This window comes from Pollicipes pollicipes, unplaced genomic scaffold (genome assembly GCF_011947565.3).
Source record: "Pollicipes pollicipes isolate AB1234 unplaced genomic scaffold, Ppol_2.1 Scaffold_2555;HRSCAF=2994_pilon_pilon_pilon, whole genome shotgun sequence".
NCBI classification, from domain to species: Eukaryota; Metazoa; Arthropoda; class Thecostraca; order Pollicipedomorpha; family Pollicipedidae; genus Pollicipes; species Pollicipes pollicipes.
The window spans coordinates 24,978,342-25,000,980 of NW_023596136.1; the positions used below are offsets into that span (position 1 = coordinate 24,978,342).

General features: G+C 57.3%; 1 protein-coding gene across 1 annotated transcript in view; it reads right to left on the reverse strand.

Annotated features, from left to right (window-relative positions):
- The window catches only part of LOC119099513 (visual system homeobox 2), a 51,780-nt gene that overhangs the window by 23,668 nt on the left and 5,473 nt on the right, over positions 1–22,639 (reverse strand). Inside the window, exons 2-3 of the mRNA XM_037222672.1 lie at positions 21,996–22,167; positions 13,899–13,919 (exon numbers count right to left, since the gene is read on the reverse strand). Of these exons, the coding sequence (XP_037078567.1) occupies positions 13,899–13,919; positions 21,996–22,167 (193 nt within the window). The remainder of the gene's footprint in view (positions 1–13,898; positions 13,920–21,995; positions 22,168–22,639) is intronic.

A 22,639-nucleotide genomic window follows, 5' to 3' on the forward strand; every position in this document is an offset into this window, starting at 1 on the left:
TCTTGGCCTAGCGGGGTTGCGAGACATCACAAAAGGCTTCTTTTGAAACGCTGTTTACTGATACCTTTTCTTAGCGTACCTAACTAGTAAGTCAGCGATCACATCCAACTAGCGAACTTTTCACTTCGCACCTGTCTTACTGAGTGGGTGATAGCAGCCGAACCGCCGTGGATTATTTCAGATGCTTCGAACTTGCCTTGGTGCTGGATAGCGTTTTATGTCGCCATGTAAGCTATGCTTAGCACTTCCAGGGTTGTACTGAAAAGGGGCACTGGGGTTGCGTGCCCCCGCCCCCTACCAAATTGTTTGCTTGCATTAGGATGCATGTTAAAAAAATGTTGATAGCACATAAATCGATGGAGACGCGCAAAACCAGATGCATTTAATAAAACACGCAACGTTGTCACAACCACGCAAAAATCGAGCGTGTCTGCGGCGACCAAAATTTATTTTCATTAAATATTTTGCGTTGTGCCACCCCTCCCCCCGTTGTGAAATCCTGCACACACGCCTGATGCATACCATGACCTGGCAACCTGACAGGATGTTGTCATTTCCAACGTCACCCTGGTGAAATAAGCACAGGCAGCTATTTTTGGAGGTCAGACCACAGAAGGCTCAAAAGAGGATTTGTCATGACATGAGATGGCATGTAGCCGAGAGCTTATCCGGCCATTCCGGACGCTTATAGAGCTACTTGTTGGACAGTGCCAGGCCTTGGTCAACTCATGCGAACCAAGCCTGGGCAAGTAAGCATATTAACCAAAATAATCTTATAATACGGGTACATAACCAGCAACAAGAACAAGAAGTGTTCATGCACTCCAAGGATTTGTGATTACAGGATGTGCAATGTTACAGATCCTGTAATGCACATGTACATCTGAGGAGCACGTGCATTGCAAGTGCTCACACTTCTGTTGTTGGCATTCCCACACAGCGTCCGCTCAGCAAAAGTGCATCGTTTTTGCGATTATTCTGATGTCCAGGGACACATCACCGCGTCCATTCTTGAGTTAGTCAGAATTGTAGCTAACGCTGTTAATAGTGAGTCATGCTTCTTTGCTCTATTTATAATTATGTAGAGGGCTCCCTTCGGTGGCCTTACTAACAAGGACTTCTTCACTGTCAGCCAACATTCGCGAATATCGTCAAACTCCTTCAAGCCCACATTCGTTTGGCAAGGAAGACAGGCGCTCGGAGTCACATTCCCTAAAATATAAAGAACGTGATTTATCTGAAGTCATGCTTTAAGCCCAAAAGGCACTGTCAAATAACGTGATGTTGTAGGCGCCGCCCAGCTATGGGAAAATACACCATTTTGACAGTTTTTTACTGTGAATATGATCTACATTGGACATTACTCGTTGGTGTCAGTTGGCCTTTTCAACTAAGGCGGAGTTTATATCACTTTAGGCAGGGAGTACATCGCGCCCAGGAGCGCAGAGCTGAAACGCTCCAGGTCAGCTGATATCGTGGAAGTTGCCACACACCAGCAACGCCAATACCAAAATATGTATTTATTTCGGTTTTCGACGTGACTCACTAATGACAGCGTTCGGGACCCAAGGAGCCTTTTGAAGGCCAGACAAGTGAAGCAGACCAGCCGCGCACCAATGTGACTCGCTGTCTTGCTCCAGCAGCGCCGCGCTGGGCCTTTTCCCTGTTCTCTCCCACTCGCGGCCGTGTAATTTGATCAGGAGCCGTCCAGTCGGCGCGGGCTAGCCGTGTCGCCTGTTAGCGCGCCCCGCTCAGCCCAATTTCACCCCGCCTCCAGCCAGAATTAATCATTCGATTTTATCGCCTGCTCTATTGACTCTGTCCGCCTCTAAATAGCTTTCAGCCCATTAGCGCATTCCTAACCGTGCCGCGCCGACGAGTATTGCTACTATTGAGACGCCTCTGGCCGTTATGAAGCGCTCGCTCTCTGTGTTATGGGGGGTGGCGGCGGCGATATGAGCACGCGAGTCGTTCTCGGCAGCAACTGCCAGCACGTACACGGCCTGATGGCTGTCCGGCCGGCCGAGATGGCCCCGGCCACGCGCCGCCTGCCGGGGTCGTCAGGGACCGGGGCTCCGTCCGCGGGGGTCTTCAGGGACCGGGGCTCCGTCCGCCGGGGTTCGTCAGGGACCGGGGCTCTGTCCGCCGGGGTCGTCAGGGACCGGGGCTCTGTCCTCCGGGGTCGTCAGGGACCGGGGCTCTGTCCGCCGGGGATCGTCAGGGACCGGGGCTCCGTCCGCCGGGGTCGTCAGGGACCGGGGCTCCGTCCGCCGGGGTCGTCAGGAACCGGAGCTCTGTCCGCCGGGGTCGTCAGGGACCGGGGCTCCGTCCACCGGGGTCGTCAGGGACCGGGGCTCTGTCCGCCGGGGTCGTCAGGGACCGGGGCTCCGCCCACCGGGGTCGTCAGGGACCGGGGCTCCGCCCACCGGGGTCGTCAGGGACCGGGGCTCCGTCCGCCGGGGTCGTCAGGGACCGGGGCTCCGCCCACCGGGGTCGTCAGGGACCGGGGCTCCGTCCGCCGGGGTCGTCAGGGACCGGGGCTCCGCCCAACGGGGTCGTCAGGGACCGGGGCTCCGTCCGCCGGGATCGTCAGGGACCGGGGCTCCGTCTGCCGGGGCCGTCAGGGACCGGGGCTCTGTCCGCCGGGGTCGTCAGGGACCGGAACTCAGTCTGCTTGGATCATCAAGGACCGTAACTCAGAGTGCTGGGAGCATCAGACAAGCGAAGCACGATGCCTTCATCAAGAATCAGACCTGTCTGCGGCAAAAGAACAATGTCCTGAGTGAAACAGCATTATCTGGGAGCCATTGTATGCCACGTACTCGTAAGGTACGGGCGTGGTTGACAGCTGCAAGCGTTCTCAGCTGAAATTCAGATGCAAAGGCAATTGCAATCACCTGAGATCAAGGTGAAACTATGCTTCTCGGCTTTGCCACAACACGGCTGTTCGCTGTCATTAGGAAATGTTCCGGAAGTATCATCAAATTTCAATGTTTAAGTAACAACTGCATAGCAAAACTGCACAGGCAAGCCCTGAAATGAAAGAGCCGAAACAAGAAAACACAAAAGCTGCCCTTAAAATGTCAAAATCAAATGGTTACTTATCGTTCGCTTTAAATTGGCGCGTATAAACGCTGTTGACGCCCAGCTGAAGATTGCTTCGGGAAAACTGCGCGATGGGAAACCACATTTTTTCATAGGACAGTTAGTACCCCGCAGCGACCAGACCAGCCGCCGCTCCGCGCCCCGCCGCCCGGCCCACTCGCCGGGATACGGCCTCGCCGCCGCCGCCGTCAAGTCGGCCGCTGTCGTCGCCGCCGTTGTCGCCGGCGCACCTGTCCCCACAAACAATAATATTTGGGCAAATGGCGCCTGTCGCGGCGCGGCGCGGCGCTGTAACCGGACGCCCGGGGCGCGGCCGTGTTGCGCGCCGCGCGGACCGCCGTGTCGCGTTACCCCGCGTTTGATCGGCGCGCCGATCGACGCGAGGCGGCGGCGCGGGGTAGGGGCTGAGCGTCGCGGTCGCGGCGGCGGGGACGCGCGCCAGCTGGAAGAGCAGGGGAGGGGTTTCGCATTGTCATCCCGGCTCGGGAGAGCGCCGAGAACGGCTGCGGCGCGGCGGCGCGGCGGCGCGGCCAAGGTCTCGGCCCTGTGGCGCCCGGAGACCGGTGAGGGACACATGCCGCAGGGCACAGGAGGGTGGAGTCGTCAGAAGCTCGCCGGAGACGCATCCCTGACCTAGCGAAGACGCTCGGAGAGCAACAAAAAAAGTTTGTTTTCGTCTCTGGTTACTTACACTATCTTTGAGAGGAAAGTGGGCCAAATCAGGGTAAAACCGGTGCATCGACGTATTTTCCACTGATCAGCCCCCCCCCCCCCTCCCCCCAACTCATTTTGCAAAACCACGCCCCTTGGGAGGGAGAGGCCAGAAATTGACATGCTGGCCAGGCCAGGCCAGCATGTCAATTTCTATGCAAGTGGATATAGAGGCCATTTGCCGTGTTTCAAACAACGGATGTTTTACCGACAACAGCACTTAGCGTGACCCAAGAATGAGTCACTTCATGGGCGCCAGCTGCTGAATATTCTCGACTGATTGGCAAGACACAAAGCTGACCATTCTGAGGCGGATTGCGCCTGGGCTCCTGGGCTCTGCACCTCGATACAGGAAAATCACATTGGGTCTATGGCTCGTGCTGGATGTTTGGGATCGGTAAAGGCTCTGCGCGGTCTGCACTCTATCCGTGCATAAGTGGAGGTTTTAGTATAACGGAAAAGTGTAATCCCCGCCAATAGTCATGAGCCTCAGTCTCTTAGTTGACCAGAGCTCTCACTATCACTAACAAGGGAGCTATGGGTGCCGTGAAGCAGCCAGAGACGGCAAAGCAGATGGAGCCACAGTGCCTATATAAAAATTCCTTCTCGATCTCTGCCTGCATTTCTAATCTTGAAACCACAGCGGCAGTGGGGATGGAGTAGGCAGCAAAGACAGCGAAACTGGAGAGGGAGCACTGCTGACGAAACACGTTCTCGTAAAAAGGGGGTAACGCCTTAAGTCGAGCCCGTTGCCGAAATCCGGCCGTTGCACTGTGCACCAGGCTTACAACAGCACGCTCACGCAAAGTGGCCCTGTCGTCCTGACAGAGAAGCCTGAAGTGGAGCGGGAACTGTCCTGGTCTGTGCAGCACCGCCTCGCATCCGGCCCCTCAGCGAAGCCGGCGTCAGGATGCCACTCCCGCTGTCCCCGGCGCCGCCCGGCCGCCCGCGGCGTCGGCCGGGAAGGCGTCACAAAACACCGCCCGCTTCACGAGACTCCAGGGTCGCCTCTCCACCTAACTGGGGCTGCTTAAGTGGGTGGGCGACAATGTTTTAACGAGGTCAGCCGCCGACCCGACATCGCGGTCTGTTTGGACTGCCAGCGGGTCCTTGCTCCGTAATGCTCCCGTGCGAGCTCCCCATTCAAGCGCTGTTTGGCCTTTGACAACGCGCCTCCGTCGTCCGCTCCCGGCAGGCCTCACCTGAAGTGACAGGATGGAGGCCACGCAAGGCGGCGTCCCACATCGCCGGCTCAAAGTGGGCATTTGTCGTTTGGGCGTCGCTTTGCGCGCGTCTGCATAATGGCAGCAATTAGAGCGCGGCGGCGGCCCGGCAGCAGACGGCAGACAAAGCCACCGCGCCGGCGACAGTGAACAGTGGTGATAATTTGTGTTATCTGCCGCCGCTGTCCGTCAAAGTGCCCGCGCCCGCTGGGCACGTGTCAACGCGTCACGGCCACTGAATGATCCGCCGCTGAATGGGACGCCCGCTGTCGTATCTGTGCGGTGGCATCGGCCCCGTACAAAGGCTCGGTGCGCCGGCGCAGCGCCGCCGGCCCCGAACTACACATTTGGGGGGCCCAATCGTGACGGGTGGGACAGCGATGACGAGTAATTTGGCTCAGGTGGTGGGCCGAAGTCCCTTCTGGCAGGGCGGGTCCCGATGTATGCGAACGGTGCTGTTACGCTGTTGCTCGAAGCTTTTCAGTCGTTTCTGTGCGCTGAATGTGCGCAATGCAATGTTTCCTGACGGCTATTGGCACGGGCTCGAAGTTTGTGGAAGATGCTGTTACGGCAAGACCACACCACCTGCGTTATGTTGCGGGCAGTTGCACCTACGCTTAAAGTATTCATATCCTGCTAGCATGAAGAATCCCTGTCTTTCAGAGGTCGGCAACAAAGACTACTTCAAAATACTTAAGTCGATCACTTCCGGTGAGCACGCACCTGGACAACGGGCAAGCTATTTTTCCACAGCACCGCCCGCCCCAACCCGACGCCAGGATCTGCACTGCACACAAGTCACCGCGTCGCGGAGGACGACAGTCCCTTTGGGCCGGGCGGCGTCAGACATCAAAGATAACTCGCCGCCGCGGACCGTCCCATGCTCCGCCACTGTGCCTCTGAAGTCGGGCTTGAGATGCTGCATCTGAGCACAGAAGGCGGAACATCATTGAATGACGGCATCCCTACGTAATTTACCGGCCCTGATGCGCCGTCTCCCCCCGAGTGCCCATCTTCGAGTTTCCGCCAACTCCTCTCGTCTCTCAAACGAGGCTGTCTTTGTGTAAGAGGCTCTCTCTGCGCTCAACCATCTTGAAAAGCAGCCTTAATTACGCAACAGGATCAAAGGCTCTGTAGACGACGCGATGCGCCGCCAGATGGGATAAAACGGAGCCATTTTTCCGACCAAGATGAAGGCACTGGCCGAGCGCGAGTGCGTTCCAAATGCAGAGTGGCGGGATTATTAATTCCGCGTCACGGCGGTGCTGTCCCAATGCCCGGCTGAGGGGCTCGCGCAGCACTCGATGAGGCTCGTCAAGGGGCGGCGGCAAGGGCGGTGGCTTGTGGTGGTCGGACTGCGGCGCGGTCGAACTGGCGGCGGAACTGAGGGCGCCGGCGGATCAGACGGCTCCGGTGCGTTTGAGAGGAACCTCGTCCACGATGCCGCTTCCACCCGGCGAATGTTGTGTCCAGGGCCGTCAGACTAACCGACTAGTCTAGCCAGGCAACACTGTGATCCTCTGTCACGGACAGAGGATCGTGACTAGCAAACACGAATGACGAAATGAGGCTGCGCCATTGGAAAAGCTGCGATAGTATTAACTGACTTCACGACCATCGGAAATGATACGATCTCGCTATGTCATTGGGGTGATGCATGGCGCCATTCCCGTGAGTTCTCTGCAATGTTGCACATAATCTGCATGCATGGGTGACACCACTAGTAAGGAAGATAGTTACATTCCCGAAATGACTGATAACCAGATGAGCTGGCAGGACCATTGAAGGCTCCTGTCCACTTCACCATCACTCTCTTGATGAAGCCCACCCCATGCACTCATAGCGTGCATGAGGGGAACATCAGGTGATTGAAACGACTTGTGCGGTAACGAGCGCACTCACGCATCGAAAGGATCTGAACCTGAGCACTCCCGGACGCTTGTATATGTGTTTTTGTGTCGTTTTCACTATATAGGGCAACCAATAGCAGACATCTATTAGCGCTCACTGATGCCTTCAGGGTATGTGCATCCTCCGGGTTATAAACAGCAACACATTATGCCAAACAACGGGAACAAAGCAGAGAACACAGCGGGGAACATTCAAAACGTAGCGGAGATGTAAATCAACCGTTGTTGGAAGTGCTTTCAACGCCTAGCGGTCATGGCGGCAAAGACACGGATCACATCATGGATTCCTGTGCTCCAGCACGGGGCCGGTGGTCTCCCACCTCATTTAAGGTTCTCTTTCGCTCGCCGCACATGCGCCCAATTTCTGCTGTAAACGCTGAGGTTTTCAAGGAAATATTAAGAAGGGAAATGCAGTATGAACTGCTTTGGTGCCTTGTGTTTTAGTGTGATGTTGCGTTTTATTTAGACCATGAAAAATATGTCGAATGACAATTGTTCCTGCGTTTAATCCCTACCGTATATGTCATCCTACAGCTAGTCGGACGTCAGCTGCCCACTGAGTCAGGCCACTCGAACGGGGGATGCTTCTGTGGGGTCCGGCCGGTCAGTCGGGGCATGATTCTGTGGAGTCCGGCCGGGCGGTCGGGGGACGATTCTGTTGAGTCCGGCCGGGCGGGCGGGGGCTGCCCTAGCAGCAACAGCCACTCTGCCATGGACACCGGGACAGACAGATCGAGCACGTCCCGGTCAGAAATTTATGTTTGGGCTGTGACCAGAGACTTGGCGAATGGGGATCTCGCACAGGTCCGTGATCGTGATGGATCTACTTTTTAGTAACGTAATGCCATGAAACTAATTCCGAATTTTCACCAAGTGACTGATAGCAGCTACAGCCTATGCCTATGCTCCCGGCCGCGGCGTTCATCAAGGCTAGCCCGGGTGTTCGCTTAAGATCGGTCAGAGTGCAGGCTCGCCGTCAGGCGGTGTCACGAGCAGGCCCGCCTGTGCCCGGCTCCTGCCGTGGAGCCACGGAGCGCCCTCCGACGTACCGACCTGCAACGCCTCCAGCTTACACCCGGCCTCCTCTCCGGCGCCAACGTCCTCACTCTGTGCTTCTCAGCCCTGGAGGAGGGGGCTAGCTATGCCTTTCTCCACGCCACGTGGCGCGTGTTCGACGGAGGCGCCGGCGTCCGCACGCCTCCACGACGGCACCGGCGTCTCCCCCCCCCCCCCCGTCCAATTTCCGAGTCATCCCGTGACGCGGAGCTATCGGCGCCGGGCGTGTGTCTCCACTGACTGCCGGCCGGGGCGGGCCGAAGTCGGAGTGGAGGAGAACCTGACCCGGGGCCGTAACTCCGCTCCGGCGCCATGGCCCTGCTCCGGCACCGTGTCCCCGCTCCGGCGCCGGCCCGGGGTGGGCCGACGTCAGGACGGAGCCTGACCGGGCGCCGTGGGCGGGGGAGAGACTGACCCGGCGCCATGACCCCGCTCCGGCACGGTGACCCCGCTCCGGCATGGTGACGCCGCTCCGGCGGCGTGACCCTGTTCCGGCGGCGTGACCCTGCTCCGGCACAGTGACCCCGCTCCGGCACAGTGACCCCGCTCCGGCACGGTGATCCTGCTCCGGCACGGTGACCCCGCTCCGGCACGGCGACCCCGCTCCAGTGGCGTGACCCCGGCGTGATTTCGCTCGGGCATGGTGACCCCGCTCCAGCGGCGTAACCCCGCTCCGGCACGGTGACCCCGCTCCGGCGCCGGCCCGGGCCAGCCCCGCAGCCTCACGCCGGTCACAATGGCAAGCCTTGCGCAGGATCGCTGAATGGGCGTCGGATAACAGGCACTGGCGCAGTCACTGGCGCTGCCAACAAGCACCGGCTGGATAATACCCCAATTAGGGACAAAGCTGGCGTCGACAATATCGTCGCGATTGGAAGCCGGGTCGGCCATTTTTGAGTCGTCACGCCCGTTAATTAATCATCAGCTGAATGCCGGCCGTTTAATCTGACGTCACGGTACGTAATTTACCGTAAACTTGGGCGGCGCCACGCTTAATCTCGTGCCACTGAGGAATTTAATGTTGGACCAATTTGCATCCGGTTAAGTGGTTGTTTGAATTGATGAGCCATTGCAGGATGGGGCTTATAGACTGGTGGAGACCAGATAGGCATCGGTGGCCAACAAGTCCGCGCCTCTCGTAGCAGGCGGATCCAGAATGCCTTTGTGTGTGTGTGGCGGGGGGGGGGGGGGGGCACCGGCTTGGGTAAAGCCTTAAAAGGAGCTGTGATTTTCAAGGATTCTTCAGACTTTGCTTCCGTTTACCTCAAACAGTGCTCCAAATTAGAAAGCTACAAAAGGTGCTTAGAAACTTTTTCAGCCAAGAAATTAGTATTCTTATGCGACCTGGGCCATCTTGAAGGGGTCAATGCCCAAGTACTCGCCTCCCCCTTTTTGGATTTGCCCTTGGCACCGTTCTCCCAGTATGACCGGGTGGTTTGCCAAATATTGGGAATGAAATAGACGAAAGACAGTTGCAATCTGAATAAAATTGTGAATACATACGCCTTGTTTCTGACTACACCATGAAGCGAAATCAACGATGATAAGCGTGCCAAACTTTTGCACTTGTCACATCGGACTATGAACAACCTAGTCCATCCAGTTGCTCTAGTTCGGTCACGAAAATAACAAAATAACGTCATTTACCCTAGCGCATTCCGAAACACTGGACTTGGCTCCATTAAGCAGCCATATTAAATTTGTTTATGCGTATGCGTTTTACCTCTCAATGTGTCACGAGGCTACTTGCACTCGTAACTTTAATGTACTTCTCCATTTGAAATATGCCACTCGCCGGGGTAACGAAGTTAAAATAGTGCCCAAGGCCCAAAGAAGCCTAAAGCTTTGCGGAAATCCAATAACGCGCCGACAAAACAGCTTGTTTGTGTCAGTTTAACGACACTCTTTCCTGCCAGCCTGGATTCGCATAGCAAAGAGTTCCAAACGTAACACGGGTGGCGTTGGAATGCCGATGAAAACATCCCAAGCCATCCAAACAAGTTAAATGCACGCGTTCTAAGTAACTGCTGTTCACGTTCCATTAAAATCTCTCTACACCGCGTAATTGTGTGGTGGAGCTTAATGGGTACATCACGTGCTGGCTGTCGGCCTGGATACGATATAGCACAGACTGGGCCCCTGGGACTGACAGTTCCTTAAAAAGGTCCGGGTCCAGGGTTAGAGCTTTGTGAAAAAAATATTGAGGGCGCTGAAGCCCACACAAGGAGCAATGGTGGCCCGGAGATTTCGCTCGAGCCCCTCTCCAAAGCTTTTAGTACTGCTATGAAGTTCCCCCCACGACTGGCTTCACAGAAAGGTCTTCTTATGTTATTTCATCTCAACTCAAGGATAGGCTCGAGAGGCATCCCACGTCCGGCCGATCGTCCTCCGTGGTGCCGATTCAGGTGCCGGGGGACGGGGGGGGGGGGGAAGGCTTGATCCACCTGAGGTTCAGTGGGACAAGGTCGGTCTAATCACTCGGCACGGACCTCGCGCCGATAACCTCGGCACAGAACGGGCGCAAAAAACACCGTCGTTATGGACCGACGCCTCGCGGCGCCCAGGCGATGGACAGCACGTCCAGCGCATAATTATGTTTCTAGGTATGGCCATCGTAAAAAGATATTGGCTATCATCTCCCAGCACTCTGGCCGCCATACAAGCCGAAGCTCAGTTTGAAAGGACAGCCGAGGGCCAGCGTCACATCCGGACAGCGGCGGTCCGTGGCGGTCCGGTCCCAGCGGTCCGCGGTACAGGCTTCGCAACGATGTTGACGTCGGGGACAAGCTCCGGCCACAAACATCAGTCGGGATGAATGCTTGTTAAGCCAATGAGCTGTTGATACGGTCTAGGCAAGCCGGGGTTCGGCGTCATCTCTAACACCATCCGTCTCAGCCTACGCATTGAATGACAGCGTTTGCCACGTGTTGCTAGTCAATGTTCAGGACCTTTCCCCTCACTTCATCCCTAAACACATTCCTCTCTCTCCTCTCTCTCTCTCTCTCCCTCGATCGAGCTCTCTCCTCTTCTCCGCGACTCTCTCCGCTCAGAAGAGATCTTCAGAGAGGGAAGATGGAGTCCTCTCTCCTCTCTCTCTCTCTCTCATCTCTCCTTCTCTCTCCTCTCTCTCTCTCTCTCTCTCTTCTCTCTTCTCTCGCACTCTCTCTCCGTGCCTACTGCACATTTCCACAGGCCCTCCCAGCGTTTTTTTCCCTCTCATTAATGTGACTCGAAAAATGGCTGTTTATCTAATTTGTCGCCGCCACGTGTGATTGTGGTGGGTCGGGCGCGGCGATGACGTCACTTTTCTCCTCTCCATTTGTCGGCGTCGCCCGGGGCGATCGATATTGTCAGGATCCGCGAGGGACGGGCGGACGCGGGGACGTCTCACACGGGCGGAGGTGACCCGCTGGCGGCTCACGCAGGGGACAGGGATGTACCACGAGGGACGGGCAGACGCCTCATACGGGCGGCGGAGGTGACCCGCAGGCGGCTCGCATAGGGGACAGGAAGGCACCGCGAGGGACGGGCAGACGCGGGGACGTCTCACACGGGCAGCGGAGGCGACCCGCAGACGGCTCGCGCAGGGGACAGGGATGTACCGCGAGGGACGGGCAGACGCTTCTCACGGGCTGGCGGAGGTGACCCGCAGGCGGCTCGCGCAGGGAACAGGGATGTACCGCGAGGGACGGACAGGCGCCTCACACAGGCGGTGGAGGTGACCCGCAGGCGGCTCGCGCAGGGATGTACCGCGACGGCGCAGATGGACCGCCATTGCCGGAGAGAGAATGAGCTTAAGATCAGCGATGTTTTGAACAGATATTTTTTCACGTCTAGGATCGTTCTGTTTTGCTTTGCTGCCTGGTGTATATAGCTTGCTTTTAGCGGGCACACACCAACTTGGTCGCGGCTTAGATGACGATTCGAGTCGGACCTTTACATGATGCTCGGTGGAATCACATGCTATATGAAACTGCCCATTCTGTTTTTGCGCAACGCAAACATTTCCGTGAAAGATGGCACATTCCCGTCTTAAGCTCTCCTTACGTCGGTAGCTTTAATGGCCGACTTCCTGTGAGTTCTCTCATGCTCCGCTTGGCCGCCATGGCCGGTGCTTATCGAGGCAGGACTAACGCCCCGTGTGCGGAACAATGATTGGACGCACGCCCGAGCGGCTTCGATAAGCTGATGCATGATTGAGTTGACGGCTTGTGTCGGGTGAGTAGTTTGATTAACCCGTTGTGGGCTCGTCAAAATTTAATGATGACGTGTTGTCAACGCGCGCTACCTCTTTCCTTTCGGCATCAAAACCAGTAACCGTCATATTAGAAGATGGTGGGCGAAAAGAGGCGTGGTATATGCTGCCGGTTTTACCAGTTGTTCAGTGTCTCTGGATTCTCGTGCAGGATTCTTTTGGCGCTATGCTTCACTTGTCTGCGTTGCTTCCAACCTGTCCATGGCCTTTTCGTGACCTCGCCGCTTGCCAGTGGCACTCGGCCCATCCGCCATCCACCGCTCATGCCAGCGCAGAGTCCTCCCGGCCACCCCGACAGCACCGCTGGACTTCTGCTGCACCCGGGAGCACGGTGAGCTCCGTGTAACCCGCCGTGCTCCTGCAGGCAGGGGCCGCATCCGGACGTGTTTATTTTGGTGGCGCAGGTCGGGGAAGTGCCGTGTTGGATTTCATCGTAGCCGCTCTCCCGCGGCTGCCTCCCTGCACGGGCTCCGCCGCCGCCCACCGACAGGGCGGAGGCGGAGGTCGAGGCGAGCGTGGCCCGGACAGCGGCGTACGGTCGTTCCGGAGGGCGGAGCAGGGCAGGACATTCTCATTCTAAAGTTAGGAATTGGGATGGGAGCACCAACCAGCATCGACAGACGGGCGCAATGGAAAGTGCGAAAGAGCAATGGGTCGGCACGCACGACATTGGTTTCAAAATATATCAGCAATGTTTTTGCTTACATTACCGCGAGAATTACCAAGAGAAGCGCTCATTCGCGAAGAAAACCTCACGAAATAATCATGTTTTAAGAAAAGCAATTACGCATCTTAAGATTAAATTAAAATGGTCTAGAGAAACTGGTTTTGTGGAGCAGCTCTGCGTCCTCGGTAATTTAGTGGTTGGACCGTGGCTATATAGAATATCAATCACGTGGTTGTGGATTCAAAACTGACGGGATCTTTAGGGGTTCACACACACGCATACACGCCCCGCCTCATGGGCGTGACCGCCACGGGGCCACGTGCCGTCTGGATGTCAGTAAGCTCTGGCAGATCGGAGTGTTTTTGTGTTTTGACCATATATAATGTCTCCAAGGCAGACATGGACCTCTGCAGCATTGTAGGTGTTGTTACCTCTGCGCGAGCACTCCCAGTTCATTATTTTCAAAAACCAACTAACCGGGGACTATGCCGGATATGTCAATGAGGTTTAAGATGTTTTTTTCATTGAAAAATAATTTCAGACCTGCGCAGGCGGCTGCATTTCGTGCATGGCATATAACAACATCGCACGTTTTCATTTCACTTATTTTTACGTGTCTACCTTAATTTCACAACGTTCGATCGTAAGTAGCATGCACATGCAAAAATGCATGTTAACACTTGATAAGGGGGGACGTGCCGCCCGGTGGCCCCGGCGTGCTTTGAACACGCCCCAGCCAATAAACCAGACTACAAACGTCCCATACCTGGCGCAAACAGCAACAGCATTAATGAAGACGACGACCAAGCCGAGCCAAATCATTGACCAAGCTTTCCCGCCGTGTTTCGGCCTCTTCTCACGGTCTTTCAACGTGAAACTCTTGAAAAGGACGTCTCCATTTCATGCCCACCTTCCGTTCAAGGCCTACACACACCAATCCCGGCTACCCGGCATGCCGTGCACATACTTACTTGTAAGCCGTAACGACAGGTCTGATTCCGAACGCGGCAGGAGACAAGAGACATCCGAGTTAGTCACCAACAAACAGGCACATCTAAACAGCTGACAGTCAACGACTGGTGATGGCAAAAACTGTGAAGCATGTTGGTGCGTAACATGCATCACATGTGCCATCATTCACAGCAGTCGGCATGGGTCACCTCTTTGGCGGTCACATCCTCCCATACGCGTCGGTTGTTGCTGCCCTCGCAGTGACAGGCTTAGACGTCCCGAGAAAAAAACGACAGAAGTACTGCAAGATGTAGCAGGCAGTTTTCGAGTCAACCTCAAATGTGTTTCATCTTGCCGACCCCGTGGGTTCCCCGACGAACCCTGCCAGTCATTGGAGCTCGGACTGGTCCAGGGAGAAACTTGTTCCAGCTCTGTCAGATCGCATTTAATTTGCAAAAAAATAGAAGAAAAGAAAAGCGAAAACGAGGAACAAGCCGAGAAGGAAGACGCAGTTTTGACTTCGACGCTGGCCGTCGCGGGCTGCCGGCGCCGCGACGGGGCGGCCGGACCATGCTGACGTCATATGCCGTCAGCCTGACGTGCAGCCAATGTTCGCCGAAGTAGTTCCCCACGCGTGCGTGAGGCGCGCACGCAACATCGTCGTCTCGCGGGCCAAGCCGCCAAATCAAAGCGCCGCCGCCGCCGCCGCCGCCGAGCGGAGCGGAGCCCGCCGTCGGCCGCAGGTACAAGGCCGTGACGTCACAGACAAAATGGCGCCGGCCGTGTTGGTCGGCTAATAAGCCCCAATCAGCTGGCGGGACGGGCGGCGGCGCTCCACAGCTGGCGGCCGCCGGCCCCACCGACCGCGGGGAGGGGTGGGGTGCCCGTCAGGTCCACCTGAGGCTGCCGGAGACGCCGCGGGTCCGCCTGGGACGGGGGAAGTGAAAGGTTGGATCCAGCTCTGGGGGGGGGGGGGGGGGGGGCGCTGTGGGGACCACGTATCAGAAGAGAGCGCTGAAGTTCACGGATCCACCAGGTTCAACTGGACTGGCTGGTGTCGGGCCCAGGCATGCTGCCGGCCCCGCACGGGTATTCAAGCGGGAACGCCTCGTCCACGCGCGAGAGCTGGTGGTCCCCGTCTCCTTGACTCCCCGTCACCCTTATACGACACGCCCCTGCTGACATGCTTCAGGTCAGAATTGATGGGAAATGTACACATAAAAACCGAGCCCCGTAGCATTTATGTCGGAAACTGAAGTCCGCATTTTCGCAAAGCATAGAAGCTCTTGCTATCGTCCGGAATTTTGTGGACTTCTGTAGCCAAATCTAAGGGCCGAAACGGGCTTGTACGCACACGGGAGGGTTGATTCCCCAGAAGAGATTTGAGTCTCCACTCACATTGTGATTGGACATACTTCACTCGCGCTGGACCCGAAACCACCTATATAACTATGAACGCCAAACAACCCCAAATTCCAAGTCGGACGGCGGCCAGCCACCTGCAATGGCATCGTGAAGGTCAGAAGCCAGACGGGTCCAGGCAATGGGCCGCTAAAACCCAGCAACACCGTCGCCAATTGCACTCGCGTCGGCCCAATGGCGGCAATTCCAGCAGCCTTCTAAATAACCCAGATATGCAGGGTAAATGCCTGCAGGTCATCAAGAGAACAACATCGATATCTGCACCGAGCTCAACGCACAAGCATGGCCAATTGCGTGCCCTCCATTCCCGCACACTGACCTACGGGCCTTGCGTGCCGGCCGGCAATGCCACGTCATTGGCATTTACCGGACAAGCCAATAATTGAAACTTTGAGGGTGAACCATGACGAATAACGAGCGCCTCTGTAATATTCATATCCAATTTTACCGTTTACGGCCAAACTGGTCATTTGCTTGTAAACTGATAGGCCTTTATAGTTCAGATAATTCAGGATTACGATGGGGCTAGGCTATTGCGAGCACGACGGCGAAAACAATCATGCTGTGTTCGAGGTCCGGGTTGAAACTCCGCTGCCCGAATGTCTGCAGCTCCAAGCGTCTTGTTTGCTTACAGCGCAGTGAACCTACTCGGGCACGCTCTATAAGTGGGTTAAGGAGAGGTGTTTATTATTCATGCGGGACGTCCATAACAAGTTGTAATACATTTGGTGTTTGTTGCCTGCCGTTATCATTCGGTGCCGTTCCTTTATCCCGATCCCTGAAATATGTAGCTGTTTGTGACACAGAAAACGGCTCTAAGGTCAGTGACAAGAAATTATCAGAGCTGAGGAAGACGGCATCGATTTATGCCTCTAAGCACCGCCAGCAGGCTCTTCCGAGTCCACCCACGGCGCAGCCCAAGCTCGAAATATGACTTGCGTCAGTCTTAGCAGCAGCTTTAGGAAGAAATGACATACATCTAAAAGTGTGTCTTGGGTGCGCCGTGGGATTTTGGTGCGGCAATGCACGGTTACCACAACTTAAATCACCAGATTATAAAAACGGGACGGTTTTTACTACACCGAAGCACCAGGAAACGCCATGCATGATAAACAACACCCCTAAAGCCAGTTGATAAGGAGCCGGATGTTAACCAAATATGGTGCCTGCTTCACGAAAGAGCATGCTTATCGTTTCATGTGCGAAGTATGCACCGATCTGAGCACCGTTCAGAGTTTTGGCTCGCTCTCCGCACCCTTCCTCTCGGTTTTCCCCGCGTGTCTCCTGGTGGTCCTCCACCCCTACTCCATTACCAGCGAGCTTTCGCAACGGGGCAAAAAGAGTCGCAACGCCATCGAGCGGCATTCCAGGGCAAATAATTGACCGAAGCTCTGCGTACAGCCCGTGTCGCCATGGCAACCGCGCATTAATTATGCTCTCGACAGACATGATCACAGCAAGGGACGGCAAGTCCAGATCCGCACGGAAAAACTGAGGAAGCGTTTGGCGAACTAGTTCCCAGTTTTGCTTCCGCGGGCTTCAACGGCGCTGGTCGACATATACACGGGTAGTCAGCTGGCGTCATCGGCCGGTGTGCCCCTACCTTTGGTCCTGACTCTGGGTCCGGCCGCGGTCTGGCTCTGGCTTCGGTCCCGGCCCTGGCTTTAGTGGAAGGAAATGCAAATTAGGCGCAGGAAGCACTCTCCAGCAAATTGTAAGCTTATCTAGAAGCAAAACTCATCGACCGTGCTTCAATCCCCAGATATCCGGCTTCTTAGAGCCTACCGAATGAATCATGAGATCATCCTCCACACCTTCCACCCCCATTTTTTACATCGGAGCGGAGGGCGGTGCGCAATAATTCCAAAGTTCCCTCCAGCCGCCGCTGAGCAGCCTCTCGCGAGCCCCATTTCCTCGGCCGCGCGAGCTCGCCGCCCGTCAATCTACTGGCCGCTATCTGCGCCGATCCCATAACAGCCTGTAAAAAGCGGCCCGGTTACGTGAAGCGCGGCGCGGCCGGCGTGCACGAGGGCTCGCTGCATGTGTGGGGCACAGCCGATTGGGCCGATTACCCGCGCCGCGTACCGCGATCCGCCGCCGTGGCGTGCCGACTGAGGGCGCCGCCAGCCGCGCGCTGACCCGCATGTGACCCGGCCGTGGGAGGAGGTCTGCTGGGGCTGGGGCTGGGCCTGGTGGGTCATCTAGCTGGTCTGGTGGGATTGGCTTCCGGTTCTGGGGTAGTCCAGGAGCACTGGGTCTCATCGTAGGCCGGGGGAAATGGGCACGAAAGGTCTTTCAATGCTTCTTCACTTCACAATGCCGTGGGGGCAGTGTTAAATTTCTTCACAGCCCTGAAGGAGCAAACGTCAGGTTCTTTCAAAGTTGGAGGCATTGCATCCCAATCTTCTTTTCCCGCACCCTTGAGGTGGCACAAAATCGCAACGCCTCGACTCATAAACATCCGCTGCATTACGCAGCTCTTCCCCTCCAGGCGAACGTCTAAGCTTACCGTTGGCGGGAGCCCAGCTGACCCGCCCCGCCCCGCCCGCCGGCGCTCGTGTGGCGGCCAGCGGTTCCGTCCGCGGGCGGCGGCAGCGGCTTTGGCTTTGCTCGCGTGTCGGTGGCCGCCGTGCCCGCCACCGCCGTAATTGCTTGTGCGGATCGCCCGAACGGCAATTATCAGCTTTGTGAAATCCGGGGCGGGCCGAACCGAGTCGGGGCACCGCGTGACGGCCGAGGGGAGAAGTCTGCGTGACTCGACAGTCGCGGCCGGACCGGCACACTCGGACCCAGCGAGGCCTAGGCATTCCGGGTCAGACCGCAGCGGCCTGGGAGGCTCCGACCTGGCCAGCCCAGGAGATTCCGGAGGGAAAGGCAGAGATGTCCCCGGAGATGTTCGAGCTGGAATGTTCCAAGGATGCTTGAAGCAAAACATCCAGCAAGATGCGGCCTGAAGTGAAAGTCACGGCCGTAATGCGATGATAAGACGTGGTCGCGGCTAAGCGGCTCGTTTTGTAAATCAGCTACCGGGACATTCGGAGAACAGCAAGATTAACGCGTAAAACCAGACTATGACCTAGTGATGAGGACATCGCATCTCAAGCTTAAAGAAGGAACGTGCACATCCCAAAAGGAGGCACATGTGTGGAGTCCACCTGTTAATTATATTTGACTTAAATTGGCCGCAAAAGCCATTTACACCACCTTGAGTCACCGCGAATATAAGCACCCGGGCGGCAGCGGACATGCTGAGCTTTCCGTCGTGCCCCACGTCGGTTAAGCCGAGTTCACTCCATCCGCCCGAGCACAGGTGTCCCGGCGAGCCTTTAACAAGGCATTAGCGCGGCTTTACATGCTCGAGAAAATTGCCTTTTGGAGCCGGGCGGCGCGGTAAGCCGGGGGTAGCGTGTCGGCGTGCATACAGACAGCTCGCCGGCCGGCCGGCGCGTGCAGCGGCCTGGAGGGGGCATGCACGGCCGCGGGGGTGCGGAGGAGCGGGGCATGCCCAGCCCGACCCCGGCCCCGGCCCCGGCCCCGGCCCTGGTCCTAGGCCTGGTCTCCGCGCCCACCCGCCCGGTGCCAGTCAGTAGCAGTCGCCAGCGTCCTGACCGCGTTACACTTTTCAGGGAGGTTGACGAAGCGTTTCTGGGAAGCGTGACTGACCGTGTGATCGAAGGTCAGGGCTCGAGCGCAGAGTGCGCGCTGACGTCACTTCTACACCTCACGCACGTGGTCGTCGTCCCGCGGCACCCCTAGGCGGCACACGGGTGCGACGAGCCTCGCATTATGGCCGTCCGAGCTCGTCTCTAGCGTTCCCCAGTGCAGGCAAAGTGAGGGTGGAGCTGGTACTGGCTCCTTTTCGCGGATGTGCAATTAAAGCTCTATGCTGATGCCGGAAAACATTTACTTCAATGTCCGTCTGCACCCCCATCCGATTGCAGTTTTGCTGTCTTTTGAGCGTCCATGTGCAAGTCTGATTGGACACAGCGCTCCTTTCTCAGCTTTATGCTTGTGACCTGGCTCCAGTCTGATGGAGCTGGGTTCGACTGGGTCCTGCTTGGCAGTGCGAGGGGTCAGACCAGGTCAGGCGGCGCAGATGATCGGAGCAGTCCGCTCGGCGCCCGGAATGTGGCCGTGCACCGGACGCCGGGAGGCCCTGTCTCGCGGGACGGTGGCAGGCCCTGACTCGCAGCGGCGGTGGGGAGGCCCTGACTCGCGGGGGCGGTTGGGAGGTCCTGACTCGCGGGGGCGGCGGGGAGGCCCTAACTCGCGGCGGCGGGGGAGGCCGTGACTAGCGGGGGAGGTGGGGAGGCCCTGCCTAGCGAGGGCGGTGGGAGGCCCTGACTCGCGGGGGCGGTGGGGAAGCCCTGGCTCGCGGGGGTGGTAGGAGGCCGTCTCTGGGCTGCGCCACTGGCCTGAACCGGCAGGAAGAGGCGCGGGCGGAGGCGCGGGCGGCGTCGCGGGCGGCGGTGTGGCGGCTCCGCCCGGGCGGGTAACACGGACTCTGCTACGCTGAGCTCTGACGCGGATACCGTTCGCGGGCGTGAGGCACGGGCGGGGAGAGGCCACGGGAAAACCGAACATCATTGCACCGGCAATGTTGCCTTTTTGGGTGTCTCACACACATCTTTTGGGGTGCCTCCAATTTCTCGCTTGCACCCAGTTTTCAACAGAAAAAAATCGGCTCCTGCTTTCACGCAGCAGCGCCTGCCAGAGCAATGGATGACATTGCATTTTGTGGTTGCGCATTGCAACCAAAGACGCAGTCTTTGCAAAAACCTGGTGCCAGTACCGTACCGGTACCGACCCAGATGTACTGATCCCACATACAGAGCCAGAGCCATGGTTCGGCTGGTTACACCACTGGCACCAACGTTCGACACAGTACACGCACTCGGCGTCGGACAGCATTCGCCAACGCCTGCGAAGTCGCAGCAGGGTTCCGTCAGGCACCGCTATGATACCTGGGGGACCAGTGCGAGTTCGGCCAGCGCACCTGCAGTGACGAGCCAGGGTATCTGGTACTGTGAAATCTGTGCTAATGAAGTGATCACCCAGCGCGTACTGAGTCCGGGGGCAGTTCATGTCAAGCCAGGGACAAGCATGAAGCTTTGAAGCCTGTCGGAGGGGCTGCTTCCTCGTGTTCGGACTGCCGTTTCATCTGGTCTGCCTGTCTCCGGTGGCGTTTGAGGTGCTCTCCTCACTCCCAGAGGCCAGCCCGGGCTGAGTTCGGGGGCCAGCTCTCACTGCCCCCTGATTAGCCCGGGGCCGCGGCTGGCCAGGGGTGGCAGAGGTCGCGTGCCGCCGCGGCGGCCACTGCCCGATCCCACACACGGCCGGTCGATGGCGACAAAATAATTACGCGCCTCCACGCGGGTGGCGCGCGCCGGGTTTAGGGTTAATCACGCGGCTCGTGACTCGCGCCGGCGGCCTGTGACGCGTTGCATGTTTCCATTACCGGGACGTTTTTATCGGCGCTGTCTGGGCGGCGGCGGGTTGGGTGGGCGCGGCAGCCGGGTGAACTGCTGCGAAGGTGTCAACCGGCTGACCCGCTCGCCGGAGGTGTTCACTTGATGGAAGGCAGGAGGGGCCTGTGGGATTCATGGGCGACAGAGAGAGGGCAGGAGCGAGAGAGGGGAGAGAGAAAAGGGAAGAGAAAGGAGAAAAACGGACGGAGGGAGAGAGTGTATTTGTCTCAGACAGGTGCCTATGTTTTCACCATCGATTTGTTGAGCGACGTGACAAAGTTAGCATTCGGACCTGCTGGGTTGCCCGTCACCTTTGGAAATCCTATTACCTGGAGGACGACACAAAAACAGAACGTGTGGCACCTGCGGAAGTAATGGAAACGACGCCAGTCAGCGGGGGAGACGATGGCTGCAGCATGGGGGTGGAGATGAGGGCGAGACACCTCATCGGCCCCACACAAGCCGAGGAACAAATGTGGCGGCCTCTCAGCACGGCGTCTGTGCCGAGATTTCCAAAGTTCATGGGAATCGCCCCAATCTATCCCCGTCAGCAGCGCAGACAAACTCATCAATCATCTTGCTGTATCTTCGAAGCATCATAAAGCCAGATGGGCTTGATCTGGTGGTTTTCGAACAGCTCAAACGGACATGTGAATATCTCTCGCATGAAGCTACCAGTTAAATACCAGGTCGTCTTTCCGCTGAGGTGCGCAGCCGCTGGCCTGTTTCATTTGTCCATATATTTTTCCGGATCATTCCGTGAAGAGTAGTGCAGTCTTGAGGTATGGCAACGTTAGCTCATCCGATATTTACCTTTCACGGACTGTCAATGACCGAGCTTGTTGAACAACCTTGTAACATTGCGGTAAATCTGACAGAATCAGCCTATCTAAGCAGCTGTCTTCATGATGCAATGCACCTTTGCATTGTGGCTGCTGCTCTTGCTTAATGCACAAGTTGAAGTGCAAAAATTAATATGTTATTCATTAAAACTTCACTTGCCTACATTTCAACTTCGGAAGAGTACGCAAGAGGAATACTCCTTCCGTTGTTCAAAACGTTGCGCCCAGCGGCATTTTTTTTTCTCAGGCTCACATAAACATTCCCACGTATGCCTGTCAAACATGCTCCACAGCCCTTCATGGTCCGCCCTTCCTCCAGCCGGACACCAGTGACGTCACGCGCCCGAGCGCTACTTTCGCCCGCGCCGCGTTCCCTCCGACCAACCTTGCGCGGTGTGCTGCTCCATGGAGCGGAGCGGGTCGAAGCCGCCGAAAGAGGGCCCGTGGGAGGGCATGCCGCCGGCCATGCTGACCGAGGGCAGGAAGCCGGCCGCCGCCGCCGCCGCCGCCTGGTACATCCGCGACGTCGCCATCGAGTTCAGGTGGTCAAAGCTCGGCTGTGGGCGGGCCGCCGGAGCGTCAGAGGGCCTCAAGCGGGAGGCGAAGTGGCTCAAACCCGGCTGTGGAACGCGGGAGGGGTCAAAAGCAGTGGCGGTGGGTCTGGGGGTGGGAGGGGCTCCTCCAGGCTTCCGAAGAGTGTTCCGTTAAGATCTCCGCAGCGGGTACATTGGGGACTTCTCCTCACTGAGACGTGTTTTCTCCTTGGTTTCTTTCCACGCAACGCCACAGGGCTAGCCCAAATTATGCGAAGGTGGGGCCGCTACTTCCGGCCCTACCCGACAACGAGGAGTGGTGCTTTGCTTTAGGGGCAGCTGCACGCGTGGATTGCAATGCACCGATTACCATGTCACTGCAACAGTTCTCAGCCTTAAGCCTGCGGCACGCCCCAAGATCAAAGAAATTCTGCCGCTGGCCGGCGCAATCGAATCAGCCCCGGCACGCAGGCCGATTCTTTGCAGAACGGGACTT